This window comes from Pongo abelii, chromosome 6, assembly GCF_028885655.2.
Source record: "Pongo abelii isolate AG06213 chromosome 6, NHGRI_mPonAbe1-v2.0_pri, whole genome shotgun sequence".
In the NCBI taxonomy this organism is placed as follows: Eukaryota; Metazoa; Chordata; class Mammalia; order Primates; family Hominidae; genus Pongo; species Pongo abelii.
The window spans coordinates 148,516,265-148,539,032 of record NC_071991.2 but is presented as its reverse complement, the minus strand read 5'-3'; the positions used below and the strand labels follow the sequence as shown (position 1 = coordinate 148,539,032).

The 22,768-nt window shown below is 59.4% G+C and overlaps 3 protein-coding genes across 5 annotated transcripts; 1 reads left to right on the top strand and 2 right to left on the bottom strand.

Annotated features, from left to right (window-relative positions):
- Positions 1-3: 3 nt before the first annotated feature.
- SLC4A2 (solute carrier family 4 member 2) lies at positions 4-16,933 on the bottom strand. 3 transcript variants are annotated; one of them, NM_001131672.1, is given in 23 exon segments: positions 4-240; positions 341-514; positions 752-921; positions 1,019-1,272; positions 1,688-1,854; positions 2,041-2,130; positions 2,236-2,490; positions 4,376-4,570; positions 4,675-4,823; positions 4,907-5,122; positions 5,215-5,440; positions 5,601-5,785; positions 5,941-6,055; positions 6,167-6,332; positions 6,435-6,570; positions 8,466-8,646; positions 9,530-9,672; positions 9,762-10,000; positions 11,556-11,674; positions 11,755-11,996; positions 12,160-12,325; positions 14,492-14,605; positions 16,761-16,933. In NM_001131672.1, coding segments are annotated over 22 exon segments (3,720 nt in total). In that variant the 5' UTR covers positions 14,543-14,605; positions 16,761-16,933; the 3' UTR covers positions 4-159.
- LOC129060516 (uncharacterized) lies at positions 14,523-17,893 on the bottom strand. The gene is made up of 2 exons (XM_055078602.1): positions 17,812-17,893; positions 14,523-14,605 (listed from the first exon to the last, which is right to left on the bottom strand). Exon 2 carries the CDS (start codon positions 14,600-14,602, stop codon positions 14,552-14,554), a length of 51 nt encoding a protein of 16 aa, XP_054934577.1. The 5' UTR covers positions 14,603-14,605; positions 17,812-17,893; the 3' UTR covers positions 14,523-14,551.
- Positions 17,894-18,301: 408 nt separating this feature from the next.
- On the top strand, positions 18,302-22,719 carry CDK5 (cyclin dependent kinase 5). The gene is made up of 12 exons (XM_002818681.5): positions 18,302-18,714; positions 19,362-19,450; positions 19,548-19,615; positions 19,727-19,787; positions 19,887-19,943; positions 20,675-20,770; positions 20,917-20,991; positions 21,152-21,248; positions 21,427-21,496; positions 22,069-22,129; positions 22,241-22,321; positions 22,438-22,719. The coding sequence occupies exons 1-12, from the start codon at positions 18,678-18,680 to the stop codon at positions 22,522-22,524; spliced, it is 879 nt and encodes a 292-aa protein (XP_002818727.1). The 5' UTR covers positions 18,302-18,677; the 3' UTR covers positions 22,525-22,719.
- Positions 22,720-22,768: the final 49 nt, after the last annotated feature.

Genomic DNA, 22,768 nt, shown 5'->3' with positions numbered 1-22,768 from the left:
AGGTGGGGGCCAAAGCACTTTACTGCAGGGACAGTGGGGGAGGAGAGGACTTTAAATTATTCACTTAAATAAAAAGGAGGGAGGAGCATGGGAGGGGGAACCCCATCCCACCAGCCTGTCCCCTCGTCCATCGGTCCCTCGGCTGTCCCTCGGTGGTGGCTACACAGGCATGGGCATCTCATTGTACTCGTCCACACCCTCCCGCTCATCAAACACCGGCTCTGCCTCGTTAGCATCCAGCTGTGTGTGGGGAGGTGGCAGTCAAGAAGGGAAGTCGGGGGGCCTTTCCAGATCCACAGGGAGGCAAGAGGGACTGGGGGAGGCAGGTGGGAAGACTTACACATTTCATCTCTCGGTCGGTGAAGATACGGGTGAGCACCACCATGCGGAGCGGCACTGTGAGGATGAGGATGAAGGGGAAGGCCAGGGAAGCAGCTGTGGACATGACGGCCCAGAGCAGGGCCAGGCAGAGCAGCTGCAGGGCTGTGAACAGGTGCATACGGAGGGTCCGGACCTGGGGGGCGGAGACAGGTGAGCCCAGGTTCCTCCCTAGCCTGCTGCTAGGAAGAGCCTCTCCCCTCTTCAGAGGCGGGGATGGAAGAACATTCCTAGGTGCCAGAGCTGGGTTGGTACAGAGAGGAGGTGGGGGCTGGCTGAAGTGGGCAGATGGGAGGGGGCAGCTGGAGAGTGACCCAAGTAGACCAGGATGGCCAGAGGCACACCCCTTCCAGTGGGGAGCTGGGGGGCTCACCTTCTTGACGTAAGTGACATCTGGGTGGTGTTTGGGTGGCATGAGCAGCAGATGTAGCCGCTCATAGAACTGGATCCCATTAAGGGAGGTGACTCCCATGTACAGGAAAATTCCAAAGAGCACGGCCAGGGGGATCTGCCGGAGCAGATCCCCGATAACTATGGAGAGGCCTACGGGAGGTGCAGGAGAAAGAGTTGGCCCCGGGGTCCCCTGGCCCCAGTAGCCCTGGGGAATCCACTGGGAAGGGAAGGGCAAGAGGCAACGTACCCACAAGCAGGGCAACCAGCAGCCCCGTCACCCGCTGCTCCTTGACCTCCTGAATCTTGGGCTTGTCCCCAGGTGCCACAGCCTTGCTCATGACAGTGAGCGCGTTGGCGTGAGTGACAGAGCGGACAGTGGCAGCAGCCAACCAGGGCAGGCCAAAGAGGGCACAGATGCCGCCCATGGCCACGATGAGCAGCAGGTCCAGGTGGAAGCCGGAGCCCTTCTGCAGCATGCGCTCCTTCTTGGAGATGATGAGCCTGAGAGCAGGAGGGGTGCTGCTGAGGCCCAGGCTGCACTCAGCTCCGCAGACCACAGGGTCTTTCCAGAATGCCCAGCCAGTCCCTCCATCTGGCTTTGGAACCTGGCGGTCCCAGTCCATTCCGTCAGGATTCAAATTCCGTTGCAGAGCAAAACCTGGGCCCCCAGCCCTTATCTTCCACGACAGCTCCCAGCTAGCACTGCCAGGCTGGCCTGCCCCTCCACGTGCTGTTCCTGTCCCAGCAAACACCAGGGGGTTTTTCTGCTGTCTACAGAATAAACTGTGGCCATCTGGGCATCCAAGGTTCCCTGAGGTCCCTGGGATTGCCCAGTGTGGCTGGAGGTTCCATGCTGAGTTCCCCAGCGTGGCCTGGGGCTCTGGCCTCTCACACCCCTTCGGCTAGGACCACTCACGTGGTGATCTGTGTCTCCATGAAGATGAGAATGAAGACCAGGATGGCGGGCAGCAGGCTGGCAACCATCATCCACACAGGGAAGGGGCTCTTCTCTCCCAGGGGGTTGATGACCCAGCCCCTCTTTTCTGGGGCAGTCACCGAGAATCCACTGGGAACGCTCAGTTTCTGCAGGGCAGACACAGTGTAGGGACAAGGGTTAAGGTGAATGTGGAGGGCATGCCATGGAAAGGGGATGGTGTCTTAAGGACAGGCTTAAGCTTAAGGACAGGCTGGGTTTGGAGGCTGGAGGGGAACACCTAGACCTGGGGTGGCGGAGGCAGCAGCACTTGCCTGCTGCGGGCAGCACCTTACCTGGGTATAGGTGTCCTCAATACTGTAATCCACAAGCACCATGATGAGGATGGCGATGGGCACCCCAAAGTCCCCAATCACCCGCCGGATCTGAGTGGGCAGGCACAGCGCTCAGAGGCCTGCCACCAGAGCCGCTGACTTCCTGCCACCCCCCTTCCTGCCCCTAACCCCCTCTTGGCCTTTAAGCCCACGCACCCGGCCAGGAAAGAACCGGCTGTTCTTGAATTTGCGCAGGAAGAAGGCGATGAAGAAGGTGCCGGCCATGAGCACCAGCGACAGCAGGGCCGTGTTGGGCTGGCCCCGGGGCTTCCCCTGCCCAGACTGCCCAGCCAAGCTCCTGTTGCCCGGCCCCAGCGTGGGTCTTGCCACGGCCCATGTCATGTTCTCACCGCCGTCCACCTCTGAGCTGTTGGAGGCTGAGCAGCCATGCAGGGGGTGCTCCTGGAAGATCTGGGGAGAGGAGGCCACACGGCCTCCATCAGCTGGACTGCAGAAAAGATTCCTGGAGCTCAGTGAGTGTCAGATGGAAGGGGTGGAGCAGGGGAAAGGCTGGCCTGCTTTCAAGGAGCTTGTCTTGTTGAATTAAGACAATGACCCAGAGAACCAGCTGTGAGCACAGGGCAGTGTGGGGCAGAAAAGACCCAGCGGCTAGTATAAGTCAGGAAGGCAGCTGGTGAGTGGCACCAGCCAGGCCCAGAGAGGATTCAAGGGCCTAAAGGAGGAGGACATGAGCACAGAGGACCACAGAGTGGCCTGTCACACACATCTGATGCCCAGACTGACTGTCACCTCTGGAGCCTTTCCCCTTTCTACACTCCTGGATTGTTTGACATTTTAACAAAAGCATGTACCTTTGTTATTAAAAAATGTGAGTTTTAAAACCAAATATAAAATAATATATATTTTAAAATAAAAAAACAGGCCGGGTGCGGTGGTTCACGCCTGTAATTCTAGCACTTTGGGAGGCTGAGGCGGGCAGATCACTTGAGGTCAGGAGTTCGAAACCAGCCTTCCCTGTCTCTACTAAAAATACAAAAATTAGCTGGGCGTGGTAGACACCTATAATTCCAGCTACTCGAGAGGCTGAGGCAGAGGCAGGAGAATCACTTGAACCCGGGATGCTGAAGTTGCAGTGAGGCAAGGTCACGCCACTGCACTCCAGCCTGGGCAACAGAGCAAGACTCCGTCTCAAAAAAACAAATAAAGAAATAAAATAAAATAAAATAAAGATGGACTGGGCCTGGTGGCTCATGCCTATAACCCCAACACTTTGGGAGGTCAAGGCAGGAGGATTGCTTGAGACCAGGAGTTCCAGACAAGCCTGGGCAATCTAGGCAGGCCTCTTCAAAAAATTTAAAAATTAGCCAGGCGTGGGGCCCGCCTGTAGTCCCAGCTATTAGGGTGGCTGAGGCAGAAGGATCACTTGAGCTCAGGAGTTTGAAGTAACAGTGAGCTCTAATGGCGCCACTGTGCCATTAAACATAGAAGTTTTTAAAAAACAAAAGTATGAGTTTTTGGCTGGGTGCAGTGGCTCACACCTCTAATCCCAGCACTTTGGGAGGCAAGGTGGGTGGATCACTTGAGGCCAAGAGTTCAAGACCAGTCTGGCCAACATGGTAAAACCCCATCTCTACTAAAAAAAATACAAAAAATTTAGCCGGGCATGGTGGTGTGTGCCTGTAATCCCAGCTACTTGGGAGGCTGAGGCAGAAGAACCACTTCAACCCAGGAGGCAGAGGTTGCAGTGAGCAGAGATTGCGCCAAAACTGCACTCTGCACTCCAGCCTGGGTGACAAAGCAACACTGTCTCAAAAAAAAAAAAGAAATAAAAGTATGAGTTTTTGAAAGATTGGTTCGAATTGCTGTCTGAAAATAAATTAAGGCCAGGCGTGGTGCCTAAATCCTGTGATCCCAGCATTTTGGGAGGCCGAGGTGGGTGGGTCACCTGAGGTCAGGAGTTCAAGACAAGCCTCACCAATATGGTGAAACCCGTCTCTACTAAAAATACAAAAATTAGCCAGGTATAGCAGTGCACACCTATAATCCCAGCTACTTGGAAGGCTGAGACAAGAAAATTGCTTGAACCCAAGAGGCAGAAGTTGCAGTGAGCCAAGGTCACGCCACTGCACTCCAGCCTGGGCAACAGAGTAAGACTGTCTCAAATTAATTAATTAATTAAAAGATTAATCTGAAGCCCTGGTGTATGTGTTGGCAACAAGCCCTGGGGATGCTCCAGACCAGCCTGGCCTCAAATCCAGAGGATGGGACCAAGAGACTCCCTCCAGCCCTGAGACATCAGCCCTCCTGGCCCAGCTCTCAGCAGGGGCCTGCCCACCTTCACCAGCTTGTAGAAGGTCTCATAGATGAAGATGAGCGAGATCAAGAAGGCGAAGATCTCCTGGGTGAAGCGGGAGACGAAGCGGACCAGGAAGCTCCCCTCCAGGGCCACCATGAGCAGGGCCAGGAGCACCAGCCAGAAGCCGATCCACACGCGGCCCACCAGGTACTCCAGGTGGTTGCTGCTACAGAACTGGAGGCAGGGGCAGTCAGGTCCTGAGCTCTGGGTGGGGATGCTGTGGGGAGGTGTCTAGGGCACAGTAGGGGCGGCTGGAGATGGGTGGGAAGAGCCCTCACCGAGAAGAAGGCCTCCTCAAAGACCAGCAGGGGCCCTGAGAAGCCGATCACCAACAGGGGCTGGGCACCCAGCAGGCAGAAGACCACGCCCTGGAGCGCTGTGGACATAATCAGCTCCGATACCCCTATCAGGTCCTGCGTCTTTTCTCCTAGGGGTGCAGGAACCAGCTCAGGAGCTGGTGGCCAGGCCCTGGGCAGTCCCCGCCGCCCCCTACCTGAAGGCTCTCCTCACCCAGCAGCCCCCCAAAGGTGATGGCAGGAGACAGGGCGGCAAAGTAGATGAAGATGACTGCAGCCAGGCACTGAGGGTCAAGTGCATCTCGGAAGTCACTCAGGTAGTGGGGATAGCGGCGCCGCACATCTCGGATCAGCCCCCCGAAGGGCCGCCCCGTCCGCCGAAGGGGATCATCTTCAGCTGCCCCTGCCGCCTCTACCATCTGCAGGAGCGCTGCAACCCAGGCCTCCGTCAGGGCGCCCCAGCCCCTCCTGCCCACCTCACCTCCTTGAGGTAGCCCTGGCCCCAGCCCGCCCTGGCCGTACCCTTATCTTGGGCAGATTTGGGCTCCAGCCCAGCCCCTGTAGGCAGCAGCCGGCCCTGCTCCTCTCGCTTCTTGAGCATCTGGCGCTGGAAGTGGGCCACAGAGCGCAGCAGCTCCTCGCCCTGCACTTCTGAGGGCGGCAGCACCACGCTGCAGTCCAGGAAGGCGTTGATGGCCGTCAGCAGGTCCTCCCGCTCGTCAGCCAGGTAGGCTGCCTCGTGGAATTGCTGCCAAAGCAGGATGGGGATCGGGGAGGGCACAAAGAAGAGGGCTGAGGGCCTGGAGCTGAGGGTGGGCAAGGCCAGTGGGCGGGAGGCAGTCATGGGGATCAAGACTGGCCCAGGATGGGCTCCAGGAAGCAGGGCCCAGAGGAGGAGGGTAGCTGACCTTGTCTGACATGAGAGTGGAGATGGAGCGGCCGATCTCGTGGTAGTCCATGTTGGCGCTACTCGGGCCCAGCAGCAGGAAGAGGAAACGCACAGGCACTGGCACCTCCAACACTGCGTCCAACTCCACGGCCTCCCGGAGCCGCACAAAGGCCATGGTGGGGCGGGAGAGGAACTCCACGCAGCCTAGGGGCGTGGGACCATCGTGGGCAAAAGCAGAGCAGCAGGACCACCTTCCAGTCCCTCGCCCGGGGTGGCACCAAGGCAGGGCCAGGGAGACTACAGGACCCTGCCTGAAGGCCTGGCCACCAAGCCCCCTACATGTGACCTGCCACACATACCCACGAGGACCACCGTGGCCTCGGCATTCTCAGGGATCTTCTCCAGCAGTTTCAGCTCATGCTTGGACTTGGAGCGGGTGATGCCAGCTGGTGGTGCTGGAGGCGGCAGCTCACGCTGGGGGACACAGAACAGAGCTCAGCCCAGCCAGGCCCCTCCCACTCTGAGTCCACACCCAGGCTTCCTCAGCCCTGCCGCCAGCCCAGGCAGGGCTGGTTCTCCCCTCACCTCTCGCTCCACCTCCAGCCGGGTCTCAGGAACACCTCCAATGAGAGGCTCGGTGACGTGGGGGTCACTCTCAGCCCCCTGACCATGATGATGCCCCAGCAGGGAGCCCAGGGAGCCAGCCGAGATGTTGCGGGGAAAGGAGAAGTCCTTCTCATCACTTGGGTGGCTGGTGGGGCAGAGGGCAGTGAGGCAAAGGAGGGTCAATGACAAGGGCCAGGGCAGGTGGGCTGGATGAAGTGTCGTCCCCAACCTGCCCACAGGGCCTCACCTGTGTTTCAGCAGCAAAGCCCGCAGCACGTTGGCCCTGTCCTCGGCCTTGATCTGGTCAGAGATGACCATCTGCTCCACCACCTGGTGGGCCACTCCGGGCAGGGTCTGCTGGTCCAGATCCAAGAGCACAGCCCCTAGCATAAGATGGCACAGAGGGCCCCTCAGCCCCAGGTCACAAAACAGTGGCAGGAGATGGGATGGGAGCAGGAGCTGGGGACGGGTGGGTGGGTGCCAGGGCTGGAACACCAGCCTACACATGAAGGACGCGGGCTCGAGTTCTGGCTCCCACAGGAGCCTAGGTCACATCAACCCTCTGGTTCCTCCCCTCCCCCAGACCCCCAGGAACGTTATGAGGCTCCACAGAGACCACCGAACCTGTGACCAGAGAGGGCATCTAGGCCGCGCCTGTCAGACACCCCTTCCAGGGAGCATCCGGCCTCCATGGGGACGGTCCAGGCCACCCACTCTGGCTGAACCCTCTTGGCTGTTAGAAAACTCTCCTCTAAGTGAGCCAGGTGCTGTGTCACTCTAGGGGCCTGGTTCTACCCTCTGATACACAACACAGCTAGTCTGTGGCCTCGTCCGTGTGGCCGCCCTGGAGCCATCTGAAGACCCCTCTCCGCCCCAAGCTTCTTGACTTCCCTGTCGGCTTCTCGACCTCCCCTCGCCATTGCACACAGTAATAACGGTCCCTTCAAAAGTTACCAGGTCATTCATCTGGCAGGGCCAACTTTCAGGAACAAAGACTAAAGAATAAACAGAGCCAAACGCCCCTGAGCAGCCAGGCTGGAGACCACAAGGCCCAGTGAGAAAGCCCTTCCACAGCGGCCCTTTACCCAAAGCCCCTGAGCCTCACTCGGGGCCTATGGACTCTTAGTTGGGAAACAATTCTAAAAGCCAGTTTCTAGGTCCTCAGCTGCTTTTTTTTTTTTTTTTTTTTGGTGACGGAGTCTCGCTCCGTCACCCAGGCTGGAGTGCAGTGGCGCTATCTCGGCTCACTGCAAGCTCCGCCTCCCAGGTTCACGCTATTCTCCTGCCTCAGCCTCTCAAGTAGCTGGGACTACAGGCGCCCGCCACCACACCTGGCTAATTTTTTGTATTTTTAGTAGAGACGGGATTTCACCGTATTAGCTAGGATGGTCTCAATCTCCTGACCTCGTGATCCACCTGCCTCAGCCTCCCAAGGTGCTGGGATTATAGGCGTGAGCCACCACTCCCGGCAGCTGCTTCATTTTTTGTTTACTTTTTTTTTAAATTTAATTTTAAGCCAGGCACAGTGGCTCATGCCTGTATTCCCAACATTTTGGGAGGCTGAGGCGGGTAAATCACTTGAGCTCAGGAGTCTGAGACCAGTCTGGGCAACATGGTGAAACCCCGTCTCTACTAAAAATACAACAATTAGGTAGGCATGGTAGCACGTGCCTGTAGTTCCAGCTACTTGGGAGGCTGAGGCAGGAGGATCACTTGAGCCTGGGAGGTGGAGGTTGCAGTGAGCCAAGATTGCACCACTGTACTCCAGCCTGGGCAACAGAGCAAGATCCTGTCTTAAAAAATAATAATAATTTTTTTCCTAGGCTGCCTCAAACCGCAGAACCTCAGCTGCTTAGAAACAGGCCTTTTAACAACAACTGAGAGTGATCACCCATTGGGAAGGAGCAAGCAAGCAAACACAGGGCTCGGAAGTCCTGCATCTGTGGTCGGTGGTCATTTCGTGAGGTCTACATAGCTGCAGATTAGATCACATTCCACAGAATCTCTAAGATGGCACCAAGGCATGCCAGGAATTTCAGAAAGCTTTACATCAAAATAGCCTCTCGAACATTTTCGCAACCAAAACACATTGGCTTCAGTTGTTATCTGAGAATACCAAGAAGCTGCTGGCCGAAAATGCAATATGAGCTGGGTGTGGACCATGCTTCCTCTGGGCTCTGGGGCTGTCACACAACGTGGGGCTCAAGACAGATGTGGGGCCATTTGGGAGAATTTCCTGGGGACTGGCCAGGCAGGAGGTGGAGGGGAGCGGGGTTACCATGGGCCAGGGTCCTGCGGAGCTCCAGGAGACTGCGGAAGGAGAGGGAGGCCACGTGGGGCTTCCCCCAGCGCTCGGTCTCCTCCTCCACGTCCTCTTCAAATTTAATCCAGCGAGCTGTCTCCCGCCACTGGGGCTCCTGGTTTTTGTCCAGGAGCAACTCATTCAGCTCCACAAACACCTTGGGGAGAGAAGAGAAGGCATTTCAGGGTACAGAGCCGGAGGCAGCCCTGGGGTGGGTGTCAGAGGTGAGTGGTGTCAGAGGGTGTCAAGTGACCCTGGAGAGCACGAGCACAGTGGGTGGTGCACAGGCGCACCAGTCCCACAGCCAGCTGGGACTAACCAATGAGACGCAGTTTCCCTCATCTGTCAAATGGGAATAATACCCACCTCAAAGAACTGTCAGGAGGATGAAAAGGAAAAGCACATGGCACGCTACGTGACTCAGAGTAAGCGCTTGAGAAATGGCCACTGTATATGAAAGCAATGGCGTTTTGTAGGCCTTTTAACAGATGTGAATTACAACCACAATACTCAAATCAACAACATCCACCATGGGGAGCATAATTACAGTGCCCAAGTCAATAAGCTCTAAGATGTGTCTACTGCACTCTTGTGCAGTGTACAGCCTTCACAACCAAAGGTGGCATCCCTGGGCCCGGCGCGGCAGGCAGCTCACACCTGTAATCCCAGCACTTTGGGAGGCCGAGGCGGGCGGATTCCTTGAGGCTGGGAGTTGGAGACCAGCCTGGCCAACACGGTAAAACCCCGTCTCTACTAAAAATACGAAAATTAGCTGGGCATAGCAGGTGCCTGTAATCCCAGCTACTCAGGAGGCTGAAGCAGGAGAATCGCTTAAACCCAGGAGGCAGAGGTTGCAGTGAGCTGAGATCACACCACTGCACTCCAGCCTGGGCAACAGAGAGAGACTGTCTCAAACAACAACAAAACAAAGGTGGCAACCCTGAGGCTTGAGATTACAGCTGGTCTGAGAGGTAAGGGCAGGGTCATGGGGGGAAGCTGGATGGGGAGTTGACGGAAGAGCATGAAGCAGAGCATGGTACCTCATGGGGCTTGTGGGGGGCCCGGGGTCGGGCCCGAGGTGTAGGGCCAGGCTCCCGCCCTTCTCGGCCACTCTGTGTGGAACCTTTGGCATTCTTCCGCACCAAGTGCCGCCGCACCCCAGGAACGTCCTCAAACCGGTGACCTGTGGGGGCAGAGGACCAAGGTTGGGCTCCCCCTTTCTCTCACTCCTTTGCCCACCAGTGCTGGGCTTGGCCCAGGCCCAGCACTCACTCTTCATGAGGTCTAGGTCGGCCGTGGCCAGCGTCTGGGCCTCAATCTCATCCGTGGGGACCCGGGGCAGCAGTGCCTGCTCAGCCCCGGTCATGCTCCCGATGCGCCTCCTCTCCTGAAGGTTGTAGCTGCGGTGCCCAGGCTGGGCTTTGGGCAGGGGGCGCCCCGAGGCACCCCCGTCGTCTCCGCCTGCAGTGCCACTGGCCACCGCCACCGCCTCCGCCTCCTCCACCTGGGTTCTAGGCAGACAGAATGGCCGTGAGCCCGAGAAAGCCGGCCTCCTCCCCCACGCCCAGCACCCACGCAGGGGGTAGCCAGGGAGGGGACCCACATTGGACTTCAGGCCCTTCTAGCTCCCACTCCCGGGAGGCACAGGTATGGGGAGGGGGAGGATTCTGGATGCAGACTGCCAGCATCCGAACCCCAGCTCCACCCTTTTCTGGCTGTGCAGCCCCTAACGGTCACCCCAAGGCCCCTCTGAACGTCCACTGTGAACGTCAGCTGCTCCTCAGCAGCCAGGGCTGAGGCCAGCCTTTGGCGGTGCCATGAGGGGTGAGATTTTGGAAAAGTCCCAGCGCAGGGCCTGGTGCAGAAAAGGAGCTCAGGACGCTGCTTCCTGACAGTCAGCATTCATCCCCCTGCCCCCCTCACCCCCTGGCACATCCCTAGCCATGGGACTCAGAGGTTCACAGGGGCCTATGTTTAATCAAGAGGAATAAAGTCCGTGGCACCGGGCCTTGGAGATGGCAGACAGCTTCCTGCCCTGGGAGGAGGGGTAAGCCTCAGGCTTCACAGACGCCAGCTTCTGCTCTCTCCCTTCTCTCTGCCACACTGGGTGGCCAGGGCCCTGCCACGTGGTCCTACCCCTCTCTCTCAACATCAAGAGCCCCCAGAGCTCCAAGCTCACGTCCCCTCCCATGACCAGGCTTTCCTAGCCCCCACGTGCCCTGGCCCACAAATCCAACCCTTTCCTGCTGCCAGGCTTTCTCGGAAGCCCCAGCCTCCTCCCGGCCATCCTGGCGCCCCTAAGGCCACTGTAACCCGCCGCCCGAATCTGTGCCACGGTCCCAGCAGGTTATGTGTTCCCAGAGGGGACAACATGCCCTTCACTTCCCGCAGCCCTTCACGCTGCCTGGCACCCAGAAAACAACAGGTCCGTGATAGTAGTGACCTTGAGACCTAGTTCAAAGTCATTTTCTCCAGGAAGCCTTCCCCCAAATGCCAATCATCCACTGGTACTGACACTTTGCCTGAACCAGCCACTGGGTGCAGTGACAACATGCTGATGCCATCTCACATGATAACATTTGGTTTCCGACCAGCGTGTGTTGGCAGTGCCCCAAGAAGAGGGGGTCTCTTTTGCCTCTTGAACCCTGGGGCTTCCAGCAAGTGCTGGGAGGTCACCAGTCCAGTACCTGAGCCAGTGCTGGCTATTGCTCCCACTACACCACAGGCAGGGGTGGGAGACGGGCAGGGGTGGGAGATGGGCAGGGGTGGGAGGCAGCTTAGGCAGCGCATGTTCTTTGCCAAGCTAAACCATACTTAGAACTTTAATTCACACCACCCTTAATCCCTACAGCCACCCAGTGAGAAACGTTCTATTATGCTTGGTTTCTGATGAGGAACCTGGGGCTTGGAGAACTTAATTAAGTTACTTGCCCAGCCAGTGAGGGCAGGCCTGGGATTTGAACCCTGGCCTGGTGATTCCAAGGCTCATGCTTTGTTCCAGCATCACCTCACTGTCCTAGCAGGGGAAGTGTCTGTTGGGGACACTGTTGATTGGGGTGTACTTACCCAGCCTGGGCCCCTTTGGAGGCCCGAGGAGTTGCCTCCTGGTGGGGCAGTGGTGCAGGGGAAGATGGACTGGTCCTCTCTGCCTTCCGGTCAGCACTGTCATCCTCTTGGAGAAAGAACTGTAACAGGGACCCATGTGGGCAGGAGTGACCAGGCCAGGGCCCTGCCGACATTCCCTAGGAGCCCGTGCCCAGCGCACCTGCACCGAGGAGGGTGTGGAGACAGGGGACGGCTGCGTGAGCGCCCGGGCCCCCTCAGCCTCGCTGGCCTCATCCTCATCTTCCTCCCCCTCCTCAATGGTGGGGGTTTCTCCAGTCGGGGAGGCTCCCGGGCGCCTTCGAGGCTTCCGTCCTGGGCCCTGGGGTGTCTTGCGGCGGCGTGCATCCGGAGGCAGGTGGGTGGACAGTGGGTGATGGATGTGGTGGGAGGACTGGCGGTGGTCTGCAGGGAGGAGGGGGACTTGGCTGTGGCAGGCACAGTGTCCCTCCCCTGCCATCCTGCCCCTAGCCCCACTCCTCCCACTAGAACCCCAGTCCCTTCTTTGCTGGACGGTCAAACCTGATCCCCCTGCCTCCCCCTCCCCCTCCCCTGTCTGCCCCCTCACACTCAAAGTCTTCCTCCCCATAGCTGCGGCCTGGCTCCTCCCCTCCGCGAGACCCGGCCTCCTGTAGGATCTCCTCAAACCGCTCCACGCCCAGGGTGCGGTGAAGTTCGTCTTCCTCCTGCTCAGGGAACCCAGGCATCCCAGGGCCCAAGCTCTCTGGCTCTGGCTGTGAGGAAGAAGGCAGAGAGAAAACACACAGGGCTCACTGGAAATTGTACCCCGAAACCTCACCCTTCCCAGTGCCAGAGACCCAGGACCCCTCCCGCCAGCAGCTATCTCCTGTAATGCTGGTGGCTCAATATCCCCCCAGCAGCTGTCCCTTAAATATAAGGACCCAGGCCAGGCACAGTGGCTCACGCCTGTAATCCCAGCACTTTGGGAGGCTGAGGTGGGTGGATTGCTGGAGGTCAGGAGTTCAAGACCAGCCTGACCAACATAGTGAAACCCCATCTCTACTAAAAACACAAAAATTAGCCAGGCGTGGTGGCGGACACCAGTAATCCTAGCTACTCAGGAGGCTGAGGCAGGAGAATTACTTGAACCTGGGAGGCGGAGGTTGCAGTGAGCCAAGATCGTTCCACTGCACTCCAGCCTGGGTGACAGAGTGAGACTCCGTCTCAAAAAAAAAAGAAAAAAAAGGAAACAAATACAGGGACCCAGTCCTCCCAAGCAGTCTGTCCCCTCAAATGCAGGAAGCCAGTCACCCTACCAGTAGACATCCCTTCAAACACAGCGACCCAGTGTCCCCCCAGCAGTCTGCCCCCTCAGATGCAGAGACTCAGTCCCCCCAGCAGCTGTCCCCTGGGTTCTGAGCTACCCTCATCCCAGCCCAGCCCCCTTGGCTGTGTAGTCAGTTCAGGGCAGGTGGAAGAAATCCCGTGTGTCCAGCCCGTCTGCAGCCTGGAGGGAGGGCGTGTGAACCGGGAAGTTCACATGACAGATAGTGAAGAAACTCCAGTTGGCCTGAGGACAACTGCTGAGCCCAAAAAGTAACTTCTGGAGGCGCCCAAGCTAACCGACCCAGAGCCCGTCTGAGTCAAACAAACCCAGCCCCGCAGGGACTGGAATGGATGCCCTTCAGCCCCCAGGAGAGCTCCCCCATCCCCCAGGCCCCCGGCCCGAGCCCTGGGCCAGATCCCTAGCCCCACCCCTCACCCCACCCCCACAGCCCCCACCTGAGTCATCCTGCGGGCGCGGAGCAGCGGCCGGCACAGCCGGCAGGGAATGCGGCGCTTGCGAGAGCTCAGCCCAGCTAAGCGGCAGCCGCCTGGCCAGGCAGCCTTGGTCCAGCCCCCCACCCACCCACGGTCTCAGCTCCAGGCGCCGCCAAATATTTGCTCAAGAGCTTCTGGACCTGAAGGGCATCGGGATCTCCAAGGGCGGGGGTATGCAGCCCCCTCCATGGCGGTGCCAGCAGCCAGAACAAGGAAGAGCACGGGGAGGAGGGCTGGGGCGAAGGGCGGGACTTAGGGGCGAGGTGGGGACTGGAGTAGCTGGGACTGGCAGAACACCGGATAAGAGAAGGTGAGCGGGCCAGGGGGCTGGCTTCTCCCCTCTGTGAGGAAGGCTCCTGTCCATCTCCTGGCTCCCCTAGGCGCCCAGCCCTACTCCCACCAGAAGCAGCCCCGTGGGACGAGGGGACGAGGGGACGGGGAGAGGCGCAGGGAGCTTGCCGCCATGGGGAGAGAGGGTCGCAGACCCCTCGCACCTGAGGCCGCAGGAGGAAGTCCATGGCCGGCAGGGGTGAACCTGAGAAGGAAGGGGAGGGGACCAGCCTGTGCCCCTTCCCAGTCACGTGCCCCTCTGGGCCAGTGTGACCAATAGCGGAGCTGATTGTGGCACGGGGTTAATCATTAGACTCCTTAGGAAAATCCAGAGGGGGCCATGTGGAGCGGTGGCCACGTGGGGGCAGGGAGGGGCGGGCTTGGGTGGCACGTGGACAGGGGGCGTGGCCAGTCGTGGCAGGCGAGCTCCGCCCAGAACCCTGGCCCGCGTGCAGACTTGACCTGCGCCTCTAAGGCCAGCCGGGTCTGAGACGGGTTGCTGGGTGAGAGACCCAGGGTTCTCAAAGTTCCTCAACCGCTGAGGCTAAGCTACCTAGGTCTTCAGGTAACAGCCTCAACTCTCTCCCCAGGACTGGAAGACGTCTGATACCCCCACTACCTATCCCCCCCTACAACCATCATGCAAAGTCAGGGTAGGGATGGCAGCATCCTCCCAGTCTCCACACTCACACACGCTCACACCCCTGGTTGGCGAGGACCCTTGGCCGGAGCACCCGAGGCTGCCCAGGGAGGGAAGGTCGGGCTGGCGACCTGGGGGCCACACTCACCGTGCAGAAAGAATCTGCGCCCTTGGCGGGGCGCCGGGGGGCGCTGCTCATGGCCGAATCTTAGCCCTTTTCGCTGTCGCTGCGGCTTTCAGGGCAATGAGGCGGAGGCATAACCTGGGTGGGGGAGAGGCCCGATCACCATCGAGAGCCCTGGGAGCGCAGGAGCCACCACACGCAGGCTGCGCTGCTGGGGATCCTCCTGGACTATGAAGGGCCTCAGAGTGGCCCTTAGCGGCGGCCACAGCACAGAGGAGAGTTATTTATAGGAAGAAAAGAGAAGAACAAGGAGACAGGAGAGGACTGAGGCGAGCGGGGCCGAAAAGGGCCAAGAGGCTGAGTAGAGGGAGGAGGAGAGAGGAGGTGGGAAAGGCCGCAAGAAAAATGAGGGAGAAAGGAGTCAAGGCCCAGGCCCGGAGAGAAAGCAACAGAGATGAGGGAGGGAGCGATAATGAGCTGGGGAAAGAGGAGAGTAAAGGCCCAGGCAGACAACGGAGACCCGCAGGGTCAGGGCACCCACCAGAGGTGGGCCTGAGACCAGAGAGGGTGTGGTGGGGAGGGTGAGACACCCCGTGGAGCCGGGGCCGGGCTGCCGAGACAGGAAGCAGACGAGTGGAAGAACTCTGGAAAGAGCCCAAGATGCCTCCGCAGGGAGGGGGCGCCCCCTCCCCAGTACAGGCCGGCAGGAGGCTTCCCTCCCCCAGGTCCGTGGGGGCTGGCAGGAGGGAAGCAGCCTGGCTGGGTGGAGGGCAGGAGCTCAACTCCACTCACTCAGGGGGAGGGAGGAAGGCACAGAAGATGGGCATGGGCTGGGCAGAGCTTTATAATGGGGGAGGGGCATGTGATGGGCTGGGAGGGGGTGGGCACCGCAACCTTGAGGTTCTGCCTCTGAGGGGCAGTCTGGATCCCGCCCCTCTAGAGCCTGGAGCCAGGAAAATCTGAGTGGCAGTGCTGCCACCCTCCTGACTGTGACTGTAGGGAGTCTGGGGAGGACACTGCGTGGTGGGGGCAGAGAAGGAGCTGCAGGAGGGAGCCCAATCTCTGCAAATAGGGGGCCCATTCCTACAGGGTCAGCACAGGGGGCACCCAAGACTGGCAAGAAGTGACGGTACCCATGCTCCCAGTGTGTTGCTGGGGACTGGGGGTGCCCGACTTAGGAGTAAGACAAGTCAGTGTAGGGTCAAACAATATAGGTCTGGGGGGTCACCCAGGATGGGGAGACTGGCAACACATTCTTGGCAAGCACTCCAACTTGGCTAACCACGCTCTTCCCCTCCCCCTCAGCAGGCCTTCAGCCAGGATGGGTGGTGTGGGTGAGCGTGAGTGCACCCAGTCTGGGAAGGGTGTGGGGAGAGTCCGCCCAGAGCACCTGCAGGTGCCCACTCCCACCTCAGGCTGTGCCCTCGACGCGCTCCTCCACACTCCTCTGCACCCCCTCCCCTGCTGTCCCAGAACACAAAGCAGCTTCTGTCCAGAGCATCAGTGCCAATAATCCGGGTAGGGGCACATTCCCGGGACCAGCCCCGACCGGCCCAGAGGATTAGCATCTCTCCCCTTGACCAAGGGATTAGCACCTCGGACCCCTACTTGGGCATTAACCACCCCCCCAAGTGAACTCGTAAATTCCGCAGCTCTTCCATGTGGGGCTGGCGGGGGAAACGAAGGGGGATAAAGTAGACCCTGGGTTTCAGGCAGTGCCGCCTCTCACACCCAGCACAGAACTCCCCGCCTGGACAAACCGACCCCGGGAGTCAGGTCCAACTCTCCGGGCTCGTCTTTCCCATTCCTACCCAGCTGCTCCCTCTTCTGTCTGACCCCTTGTCCAGACCTTACCCGCCACCCGCCTTTCCTGGCCTCGCCTCTCAACCCGGAGATTGGGGATGGGGGCCCCGGGCAACCCCCAGTCTGGGCGCCCCGGACGGGACTGAAGGACTATGCGGGGGGGCCGGAGGGGAGGGGTGGTCTGGAGCCAGCCGGGGAGTGGGAGGGCCGGCGGCGCCTCGGGGAGACTACCCCCTCCCGGTGGCAGGGGGCGCGGCACCCTGGCTTTAGGGAACTCTGAGAAGGAGACCCCGGAATGCCCGCTTCCGACCAGCACTCCATCCGCCTCCCCATCCTTCTCCCCAAGACCGCGGTTCCCCGCGCCCCAGTCTCCGCCCTTTCCTCCACTTCCACTCCCTCCCCGCTCGAGTCCCGAGTTTCCCCCTCTCCTTCCCCCTCCCTTCCTCCCTCCGCGGCCCTGGCCCTCCCCCGCCACCACCTCTCCGCTTACCCGCTCGCTCTGGACTTCGTGCCCCGGGGGTCTCGGGGTCTCTCCCTGTCCTCCGGCGCACTCGCGCGCTCCCGACGACTGCCCCGTGCCCACCCCGGGGCGCGCCCCCGCCGCTTCCAACTTCTCCCAACTCAACTTTCCCCCGCGCCGCGGGCAGGCCAGCCCCCTGCGTGCGCGCCCCCCGGCGCACCGTGCGCGGTCCCGCCTTCGCGGGTGGGGAGGCGGGAGCGGGGGCCGGGGCGGGGGCGCGCTTCCAGGCACAGCCCGGCACCAGGGGCCGCCCCGCCGTCCCTCTGGCCCAAGCTTCCCCACTCGGGGCTCGGGCGCCCCGAGGATGCCGTCCCTTGGCTCCATTACGGCACCTCTGGGTGGAAAGGAGCCCTTCTCACGCTAGGGATCCCAGGCAGCAAAACGCAGGCACAAGGAAATTCGGGGAAGTCGAAACATAAACGTATCGGGGTTGAGATTCTCTTGCGCCCCCCCAATAACCCCCGTGCCTCCAAGAAAGCCCCTGAGGGACGGGTGGCGAGTGGGCGAGAAGGGTGACAGCGGCTGGAGGCTGGCTGCCCTGTACCCTGAGCTGATCTAGGAGAGGGCAACTTGTTAGGGGCTCCCCACTTCCCGAGAGGGACAGAGATTCGCTGTGGTGGCCTCCTTCCTCTTGAATGGAACCTCCACACTGAATCGAACCCTAGGCAGAGCCATCACTTATCATTCAAGACCTTTGTGTGTAGTTCTTGTTTGCCCAACGAAATCAGAAAGTCTTCCAGATAAGGAATACACTTTTTGCTTCTTTTCCCTTGTGTATGCAAAAGCATTCAGATAGAAACGAGTTAATTAACACGTGTTTAGCAGCACCTCTGGTTCCGGTGCTGAGGAGTGCTGTTTGGGATCCTTTTCCCTCGGTCCATAGCCCTCAAGAATGCAATCATGAGACAATTAGAGAGGCAGCGCAAGGCAATCTATAATCAACTCCTTTAAGGGATGAGGTAGAGGCTGCTGCAAGTTGAGCATCGGTCTGTGGTCTTGTCTGTGGAGGGGGTTAACCAACCTGCCGGCCACACCCTGGCTGACTCCAGTGGGCCCTGTTCCGGAGACTGGGGTCTGGACGGAACCCCCAGGGCTCCACCCAGTTTTCCTCAGCATGTCAGAGTTCAGCGGCTGGAGTCGGGTGGGCTCCGAGACAACAAACGGGGCTCAGCAGAGAGGGGGTCTTTGGCGTGTGTCCCTCCACTAAAATCCAGCCCCAAAGGGGCACAGCTGTTCTCCTCCCAGCCCTGCGGTCAGCTGTTCCCTGTGAAGTCATCATCGCTCACAGGCATTCCCCAGTCAATTCTGGGGTCACTAGGTGGCTTGGGGAGAGGTGGAAACCCGTGCTGAGGTCGTCAAGAGGCCGTTGGGAACACAATGCCACCAACCAGGTCAGAGCTGGGCCGCCAGTGCTCGGGATCTAGGCCGCCAAACCCCAAACCCCTAACCGAGAACGCTCCGCCCCCATCCCCGCTGCATTCTGGAACGCGTAGTCCCGGAGCGGCCCTTTTCAAGAGGGCTGGGAGCACATAAAAGGAATAACAACAGCGGGGCACACTGGGAACCACGGCGCCGCGGCGGGGCGCCCGGAAAACGGACACGCGTTGCTTCCTGGGACTTGAAGTCCAGAGTTTGCCTCCGCGGTAGAACCGGAGCCCTGGAGTCGAGTGCTGCAGAGAGCGTGAGCGCAGACGGCTGGGGGTTGTAGTCTGCTTGTCCTCGGTCTCGGGCATTGCGGGGAGACCTTGTCGTCTTAGGACAACAAGCCCCAGAAGGCCCTGCGCGGGCAGGCGGGGCGGGGCTGGAGGCTCAGGTGCCGCCTCCTCTGCAACGCCGGGGCCAGAGTCTTAAAACCGAGGGCCCGCAGGGGTCCCCGCGGCCGCCGCGATGCAGAAATACGAGAAACTGGAAAAGATTGGGGAAGGTAATGGAATCTCGAGCTGTTCCTGCAAGAGCTCCTCTGCAGATCCTTCGGCATTCCTTGAAGCCCTGGCTCCCTTACCGTCAGCAATACCTACAGGCTCCGATCTCAGCAGCGGCTGCAGCCCTGGCCCCCGAGCTCAGCACTCCGTGCAGACACCAGTCTTCCCCGTGTTAGCATTTCCCGCAGGCTCTCACTCCAACCTTAGCCTTCCCAGTAGACCAGACCTCCCAACCGCGACACTTCCTGAATTTCTCACCCCAGCCTCAGCACCACTTGGACAACCTCACCCCGACCCCCAGCCTCGGTTCTTGCTGCAGACCGCCAACCTCAATATTTCTGCAGCCCCTCAGTCCTCTCCCAGACCCCTCCTCACTATTTCCAGACCCTTCCGGAGCACCACCTTCATTTTAGACATCCTTGCCCTGGCAACCGCACTCGCCCTTCCTGCCGAGCCCCTGGAGCCTCCGCGGGCACCTTCTCCTCCCTCCGCACCTGCCACATCCTCACTCACAAAGCTCACCAACCTACCTTCACCCTGAATCCCTTCCCTTGCATACTCAGACGCTGCCTTCACCTTTCGGGAGGCATTTCCTGGCTTAGGGAAGAGTACCGCATCCTCACCCTGACCCCTGACCTCCTTCCCCTAGGCACCTACGGAACAGTGTTCAAGGCCAAAAACCGGGAGACTCATGAGATCGTGGCTCTGAAACGGGTGAGGCTGGATGACGATGATGAGGTAGGACTGGGGACTGGGATATGGCCTGGGGAGGGGTTTGAGGGCCTGGGCTGGGTGGGACCTGACTGCTGCCCACCCGGCCCCCTCACATATGCAGGGTGTGCCGAGTTCCGCCCTCCGGGAGATCTGCCTACTCAAGGAGCTGAAGCACAAGAACATCGTCAGGTGTGCGGGAGGCGGGTGCTCCTTGCCGGTGTGGCCGCTTGGGGGAGGCGGGGGCTGACACTGGACGTCTGTCAGGCGGACCTGCCTGGCTGAGCCCTTCTTTTGCCCTAGGCTTCATGACGTCCTGCACAGCGACAAGAAGCTGACTTTGGTTTTTGAATTCTGTGACCAGGTGAAAGGCGGGGTTTGGGGGACAGTAGCCTTGGGAAGGTATAGGGGCCCAGACTGAGGTTAAACTCTGTCCCATTTCCCCACTCATATCCCTTTTCAGGACCTGAAGAAGTATTTTGACAGTTGCAATGGTGACCTCGATCCTGAGATTGTAAAGGTGAGGAGAGTGGTGTTGGGGGACCCCTCAGGCTGGGGTCAGAGTCTGCATTCAGTGTAAGCACGCCTTGGGCTCTAAGTTTGGGCCCTGAACAGGGACGCTATAGGGTGTTAGAGAATGAGAAAACCCTGTTTCTGCCCTCCAGGGGCCTCCAGTCTTAGCGAGCATTTTCACATGGTCATCTTTGACCCGCACAGTGTCACTCTGATGTCAGTGATATTATTTACACTCAAGAGATGAGAAAATGAGGTTCAAGGAGATACACTCATCCATTCAACACATACTTACTGAATGCTTCACTGTGTGCCAGGTGCTTTTCTAGGCCCAAGACCAAATGCCTTGGTCCAGGTTCCAAGGGAGCCAGTCCTGAATGATAGTACAGCACGATATTTATGTTGATGTTCATGGGGTGCATACTCAGATGAGGCCAGGAAGGGAAGATCAGCATGGGCTGGGATCTAGGCCGGATCTAGGATCCACCTGGCAAGGCCCATTAGGCTGTATGGTCCAGGAAGGTGGGGACCAGGGCCAGCTTCTTCACTCTTGTCCCTCTAATGCCTAGCACAGTATAAAGCAGGTCCTGGATGGCGAATGAATGGTGTCACTCTGAACCAGGTGCTGAAAGGTGGGTGGGGTGGAGTGAAGCACAGGGTGAGGAGAGGAGCTGACCCGCTGCTGGGCACAGTTGCATGTTCAGGGCATCTGACTCCCTTCTCCCTCTCTCCTCCCAGTCATTCCTCTTCCAGCTACTAAAAGGCCTGGGATTCTGTCATAGCCGCAATGTGCTACACAGGGACCTGAAGCCCCAGAACCTGCTAATAAACAGGGTACTTCTTGGGAAGAAAGTGGGGAATGGGGAGGCTGGGTCCGGGGCACGGGGAGCACGGAGGGAAGAGGACTGGGAAGATGGAGTCGGTGCTGTCCCAAGGCTGCTTAAAGGCCCTTCTCCATGTCCCCTTCCCATTCCCTTCAGAACGGGGAGCTGAAATTGGCTGATTTCGGCCTGGCTCGAGCCTTTGGGATTCCCGTCCGCTGTTACTCAGCTGAGGTGAGCTAGGAGATGGGATATGGGACTGCGGGAGGGAGTCCCTCAGCTCCAACCCCAGGACCCAAAACATTATTTTCCTCTCCTCTCTGAGCCTCCTCCTCAAACCTCCTCCCCAGTCCTCTAAGTGGGAGGTCTCTGTCGGGGGCGGGGTCTCCTCTAGGTGGTCACACTGTGGTACCGCCCACCGGATGTCCTCTTTGGGGCCAAGCTGTACTCCACGTCCATTGACATGTGGTCAGCCGGCTGCATCTTTGCAGGTGATGTGCTGGGGTGCTGCAGAGGCACCTTCTTTTCCATTTGGGTTGACAAATAGGGTCTGGAGGGTCCCCTCTGGGGGAAGGGAGGGAGGCCCTGGGACTGGGGCTAGAAGGTCAGGGGGTACCTCAGAGTGAGGGGTCCCTCACATGTCACATCTTAGCCCCGTCTATCTCCCAGAGCTGGCCAATGCCGGGCGGCCTCTTTTTCCCGGCAATGATGTCGATGACCAGTTGAAGAGGATCTTCCGATATCCTTGCTTTCCTCTGCCTTGAGCCCTCTGGGAGGGGAGAGCCCATGGAGTTTTGAGCGCAATGGGTGAGGGCAGTGATGGTGTGGGGTAGGGTGATGGGGTCTGTAGGGCTTCTCCTGAGGGCAAGGGGAGAGAGCAGGGGTGCTGGACACCCTGATTGTCACAGTGCAAATGCACACTGGAGAAGGTGTGGCTTGGAGACAGGCAGCATGCCCTGGGGGGGTGAAGCCGAGAGGGTGTCCCTCCAGGTGAGAGATGGATGCCAGGATGAAGGAGCGAAAGAGAGCAGGACACATTTTGTGGGAACAAGGCAAGGACTGTTTCATTAGGACTAGGACAGCAGCATGTGGGTTAGACTAGTTAGTGATCGTCATGGGAAACGTGGCTGGATGTGCGAGTGACGTGCCTGGGGCTGCTTCTGTCAAGCTCAAGCTGGAGGGTAAAGGGAGGGTGAGAGAAGTAGGTGGTGGGTATGAGGAATCCCTCCCCAGGAGGGGAAGAGGCCCTCACCCTGCCCCTGAAGATGCAGCTGTGGCCCTTTCCCAAGTGATCCTTGACTCCGTGGACACGCTGCTGGGGACGCCCACCGAGGAGCAGTGGCCCTCTATGACCAAGCTGCCAGACTATAAGGTGTGATGGGGAATGTGGGGGTCATGGTTCATCAGGGTCACTCATTTCACATTCCTAGCAGCCTCCATCCCCCTCCCCCTACCTCTAGTCTGACCCTCCCTGCCTCCACAGCCCTACCCGATGTACCCGGCCACAACATCCCTGGTGAACGTCGTGCCCAAACTCAATGCCACAGGGAGGGACCTGCTGCAGGTAGGTGACCAGGGGTAGAGGGTGGGTCAGGACACTTGCCCAGAGGGACTACAGGAAGGCAGGGCTCTGGGCAGTGACCTGTCCTGAACCTGCCACCTCCTTTCCCCCATCTCCAGAACCTTCTGAAGTGTAACCCTGTCCAGCGTATCTCAGCAGAAGAGGCCCTGCAGCACCCCTACTTCTCCGACTTCTGTCCGCCCTAGGCCCCGGGACCTCCGGCCTCCAGGCTGGGGCCTGGCCTATTTAAGCCCCCTCTTGGGAGGGGTGAGATGGTGGGGGTGCCTGGTGCGCTGTGCTCCAGCAGTGCTGGGCCCAGCCGGGGTGGGGTGCCTGAGCCCGAATTTCTCACTCCCTTTGTGGACTTTATTTAATTTCATAAATTGGCTCCTTTCCCACAGTCTGGTTGATGTGGTGGTCAAGTGGCTCTACAGGGGCCATGGGCTGGAG

What these genes read in the sequence shown, in the direction of transcription:
- SLC4A2 (XM_009243428.4), bottom strand. An exon ending in CCCCCCACAAGCCCCATGAG is followed by an intron (nt 8,647 to 9,529) that starts GTACCATGCTCT and finishes TCTCTCCCCAAG; the next exon opens with GTGTTTGTGGAGCTGAATGA. An exon ending in GCTTTGCTGCTGAAACACAG is followed by an intron (nt 6,333 to 6,434) that starts GTGAGGCCCTGT and finishes CTGCCCCACCAG; the next exon opens with CCACCCAAGTGATGAGAAGG.
- CDK5 (XM_002818681.5), top strand. Translation starts at nt 18,678, where the DNA reads ATGCAGAAATACGAGAAACTGGAAAAGATTGGGGAAG. An exon ending in AAGCACAAGAACATCGTCAG is followed by an intron (nt 19,616 to 19,726) that starts GTGTGCGGGAGG and finishes CTTTTGCCCTAG; the next exon opens with GCTTCATGACGTCCTGCACA. An exon ending in AGAACCTGCTAATAAACAGG is followed by an intron (nt 20,771 to 20,916) that starts GTACTTCTTGGG and finishes CATTCCCTTCAG; the next exon opens with AACGGGGAGCTGAAATTGGC.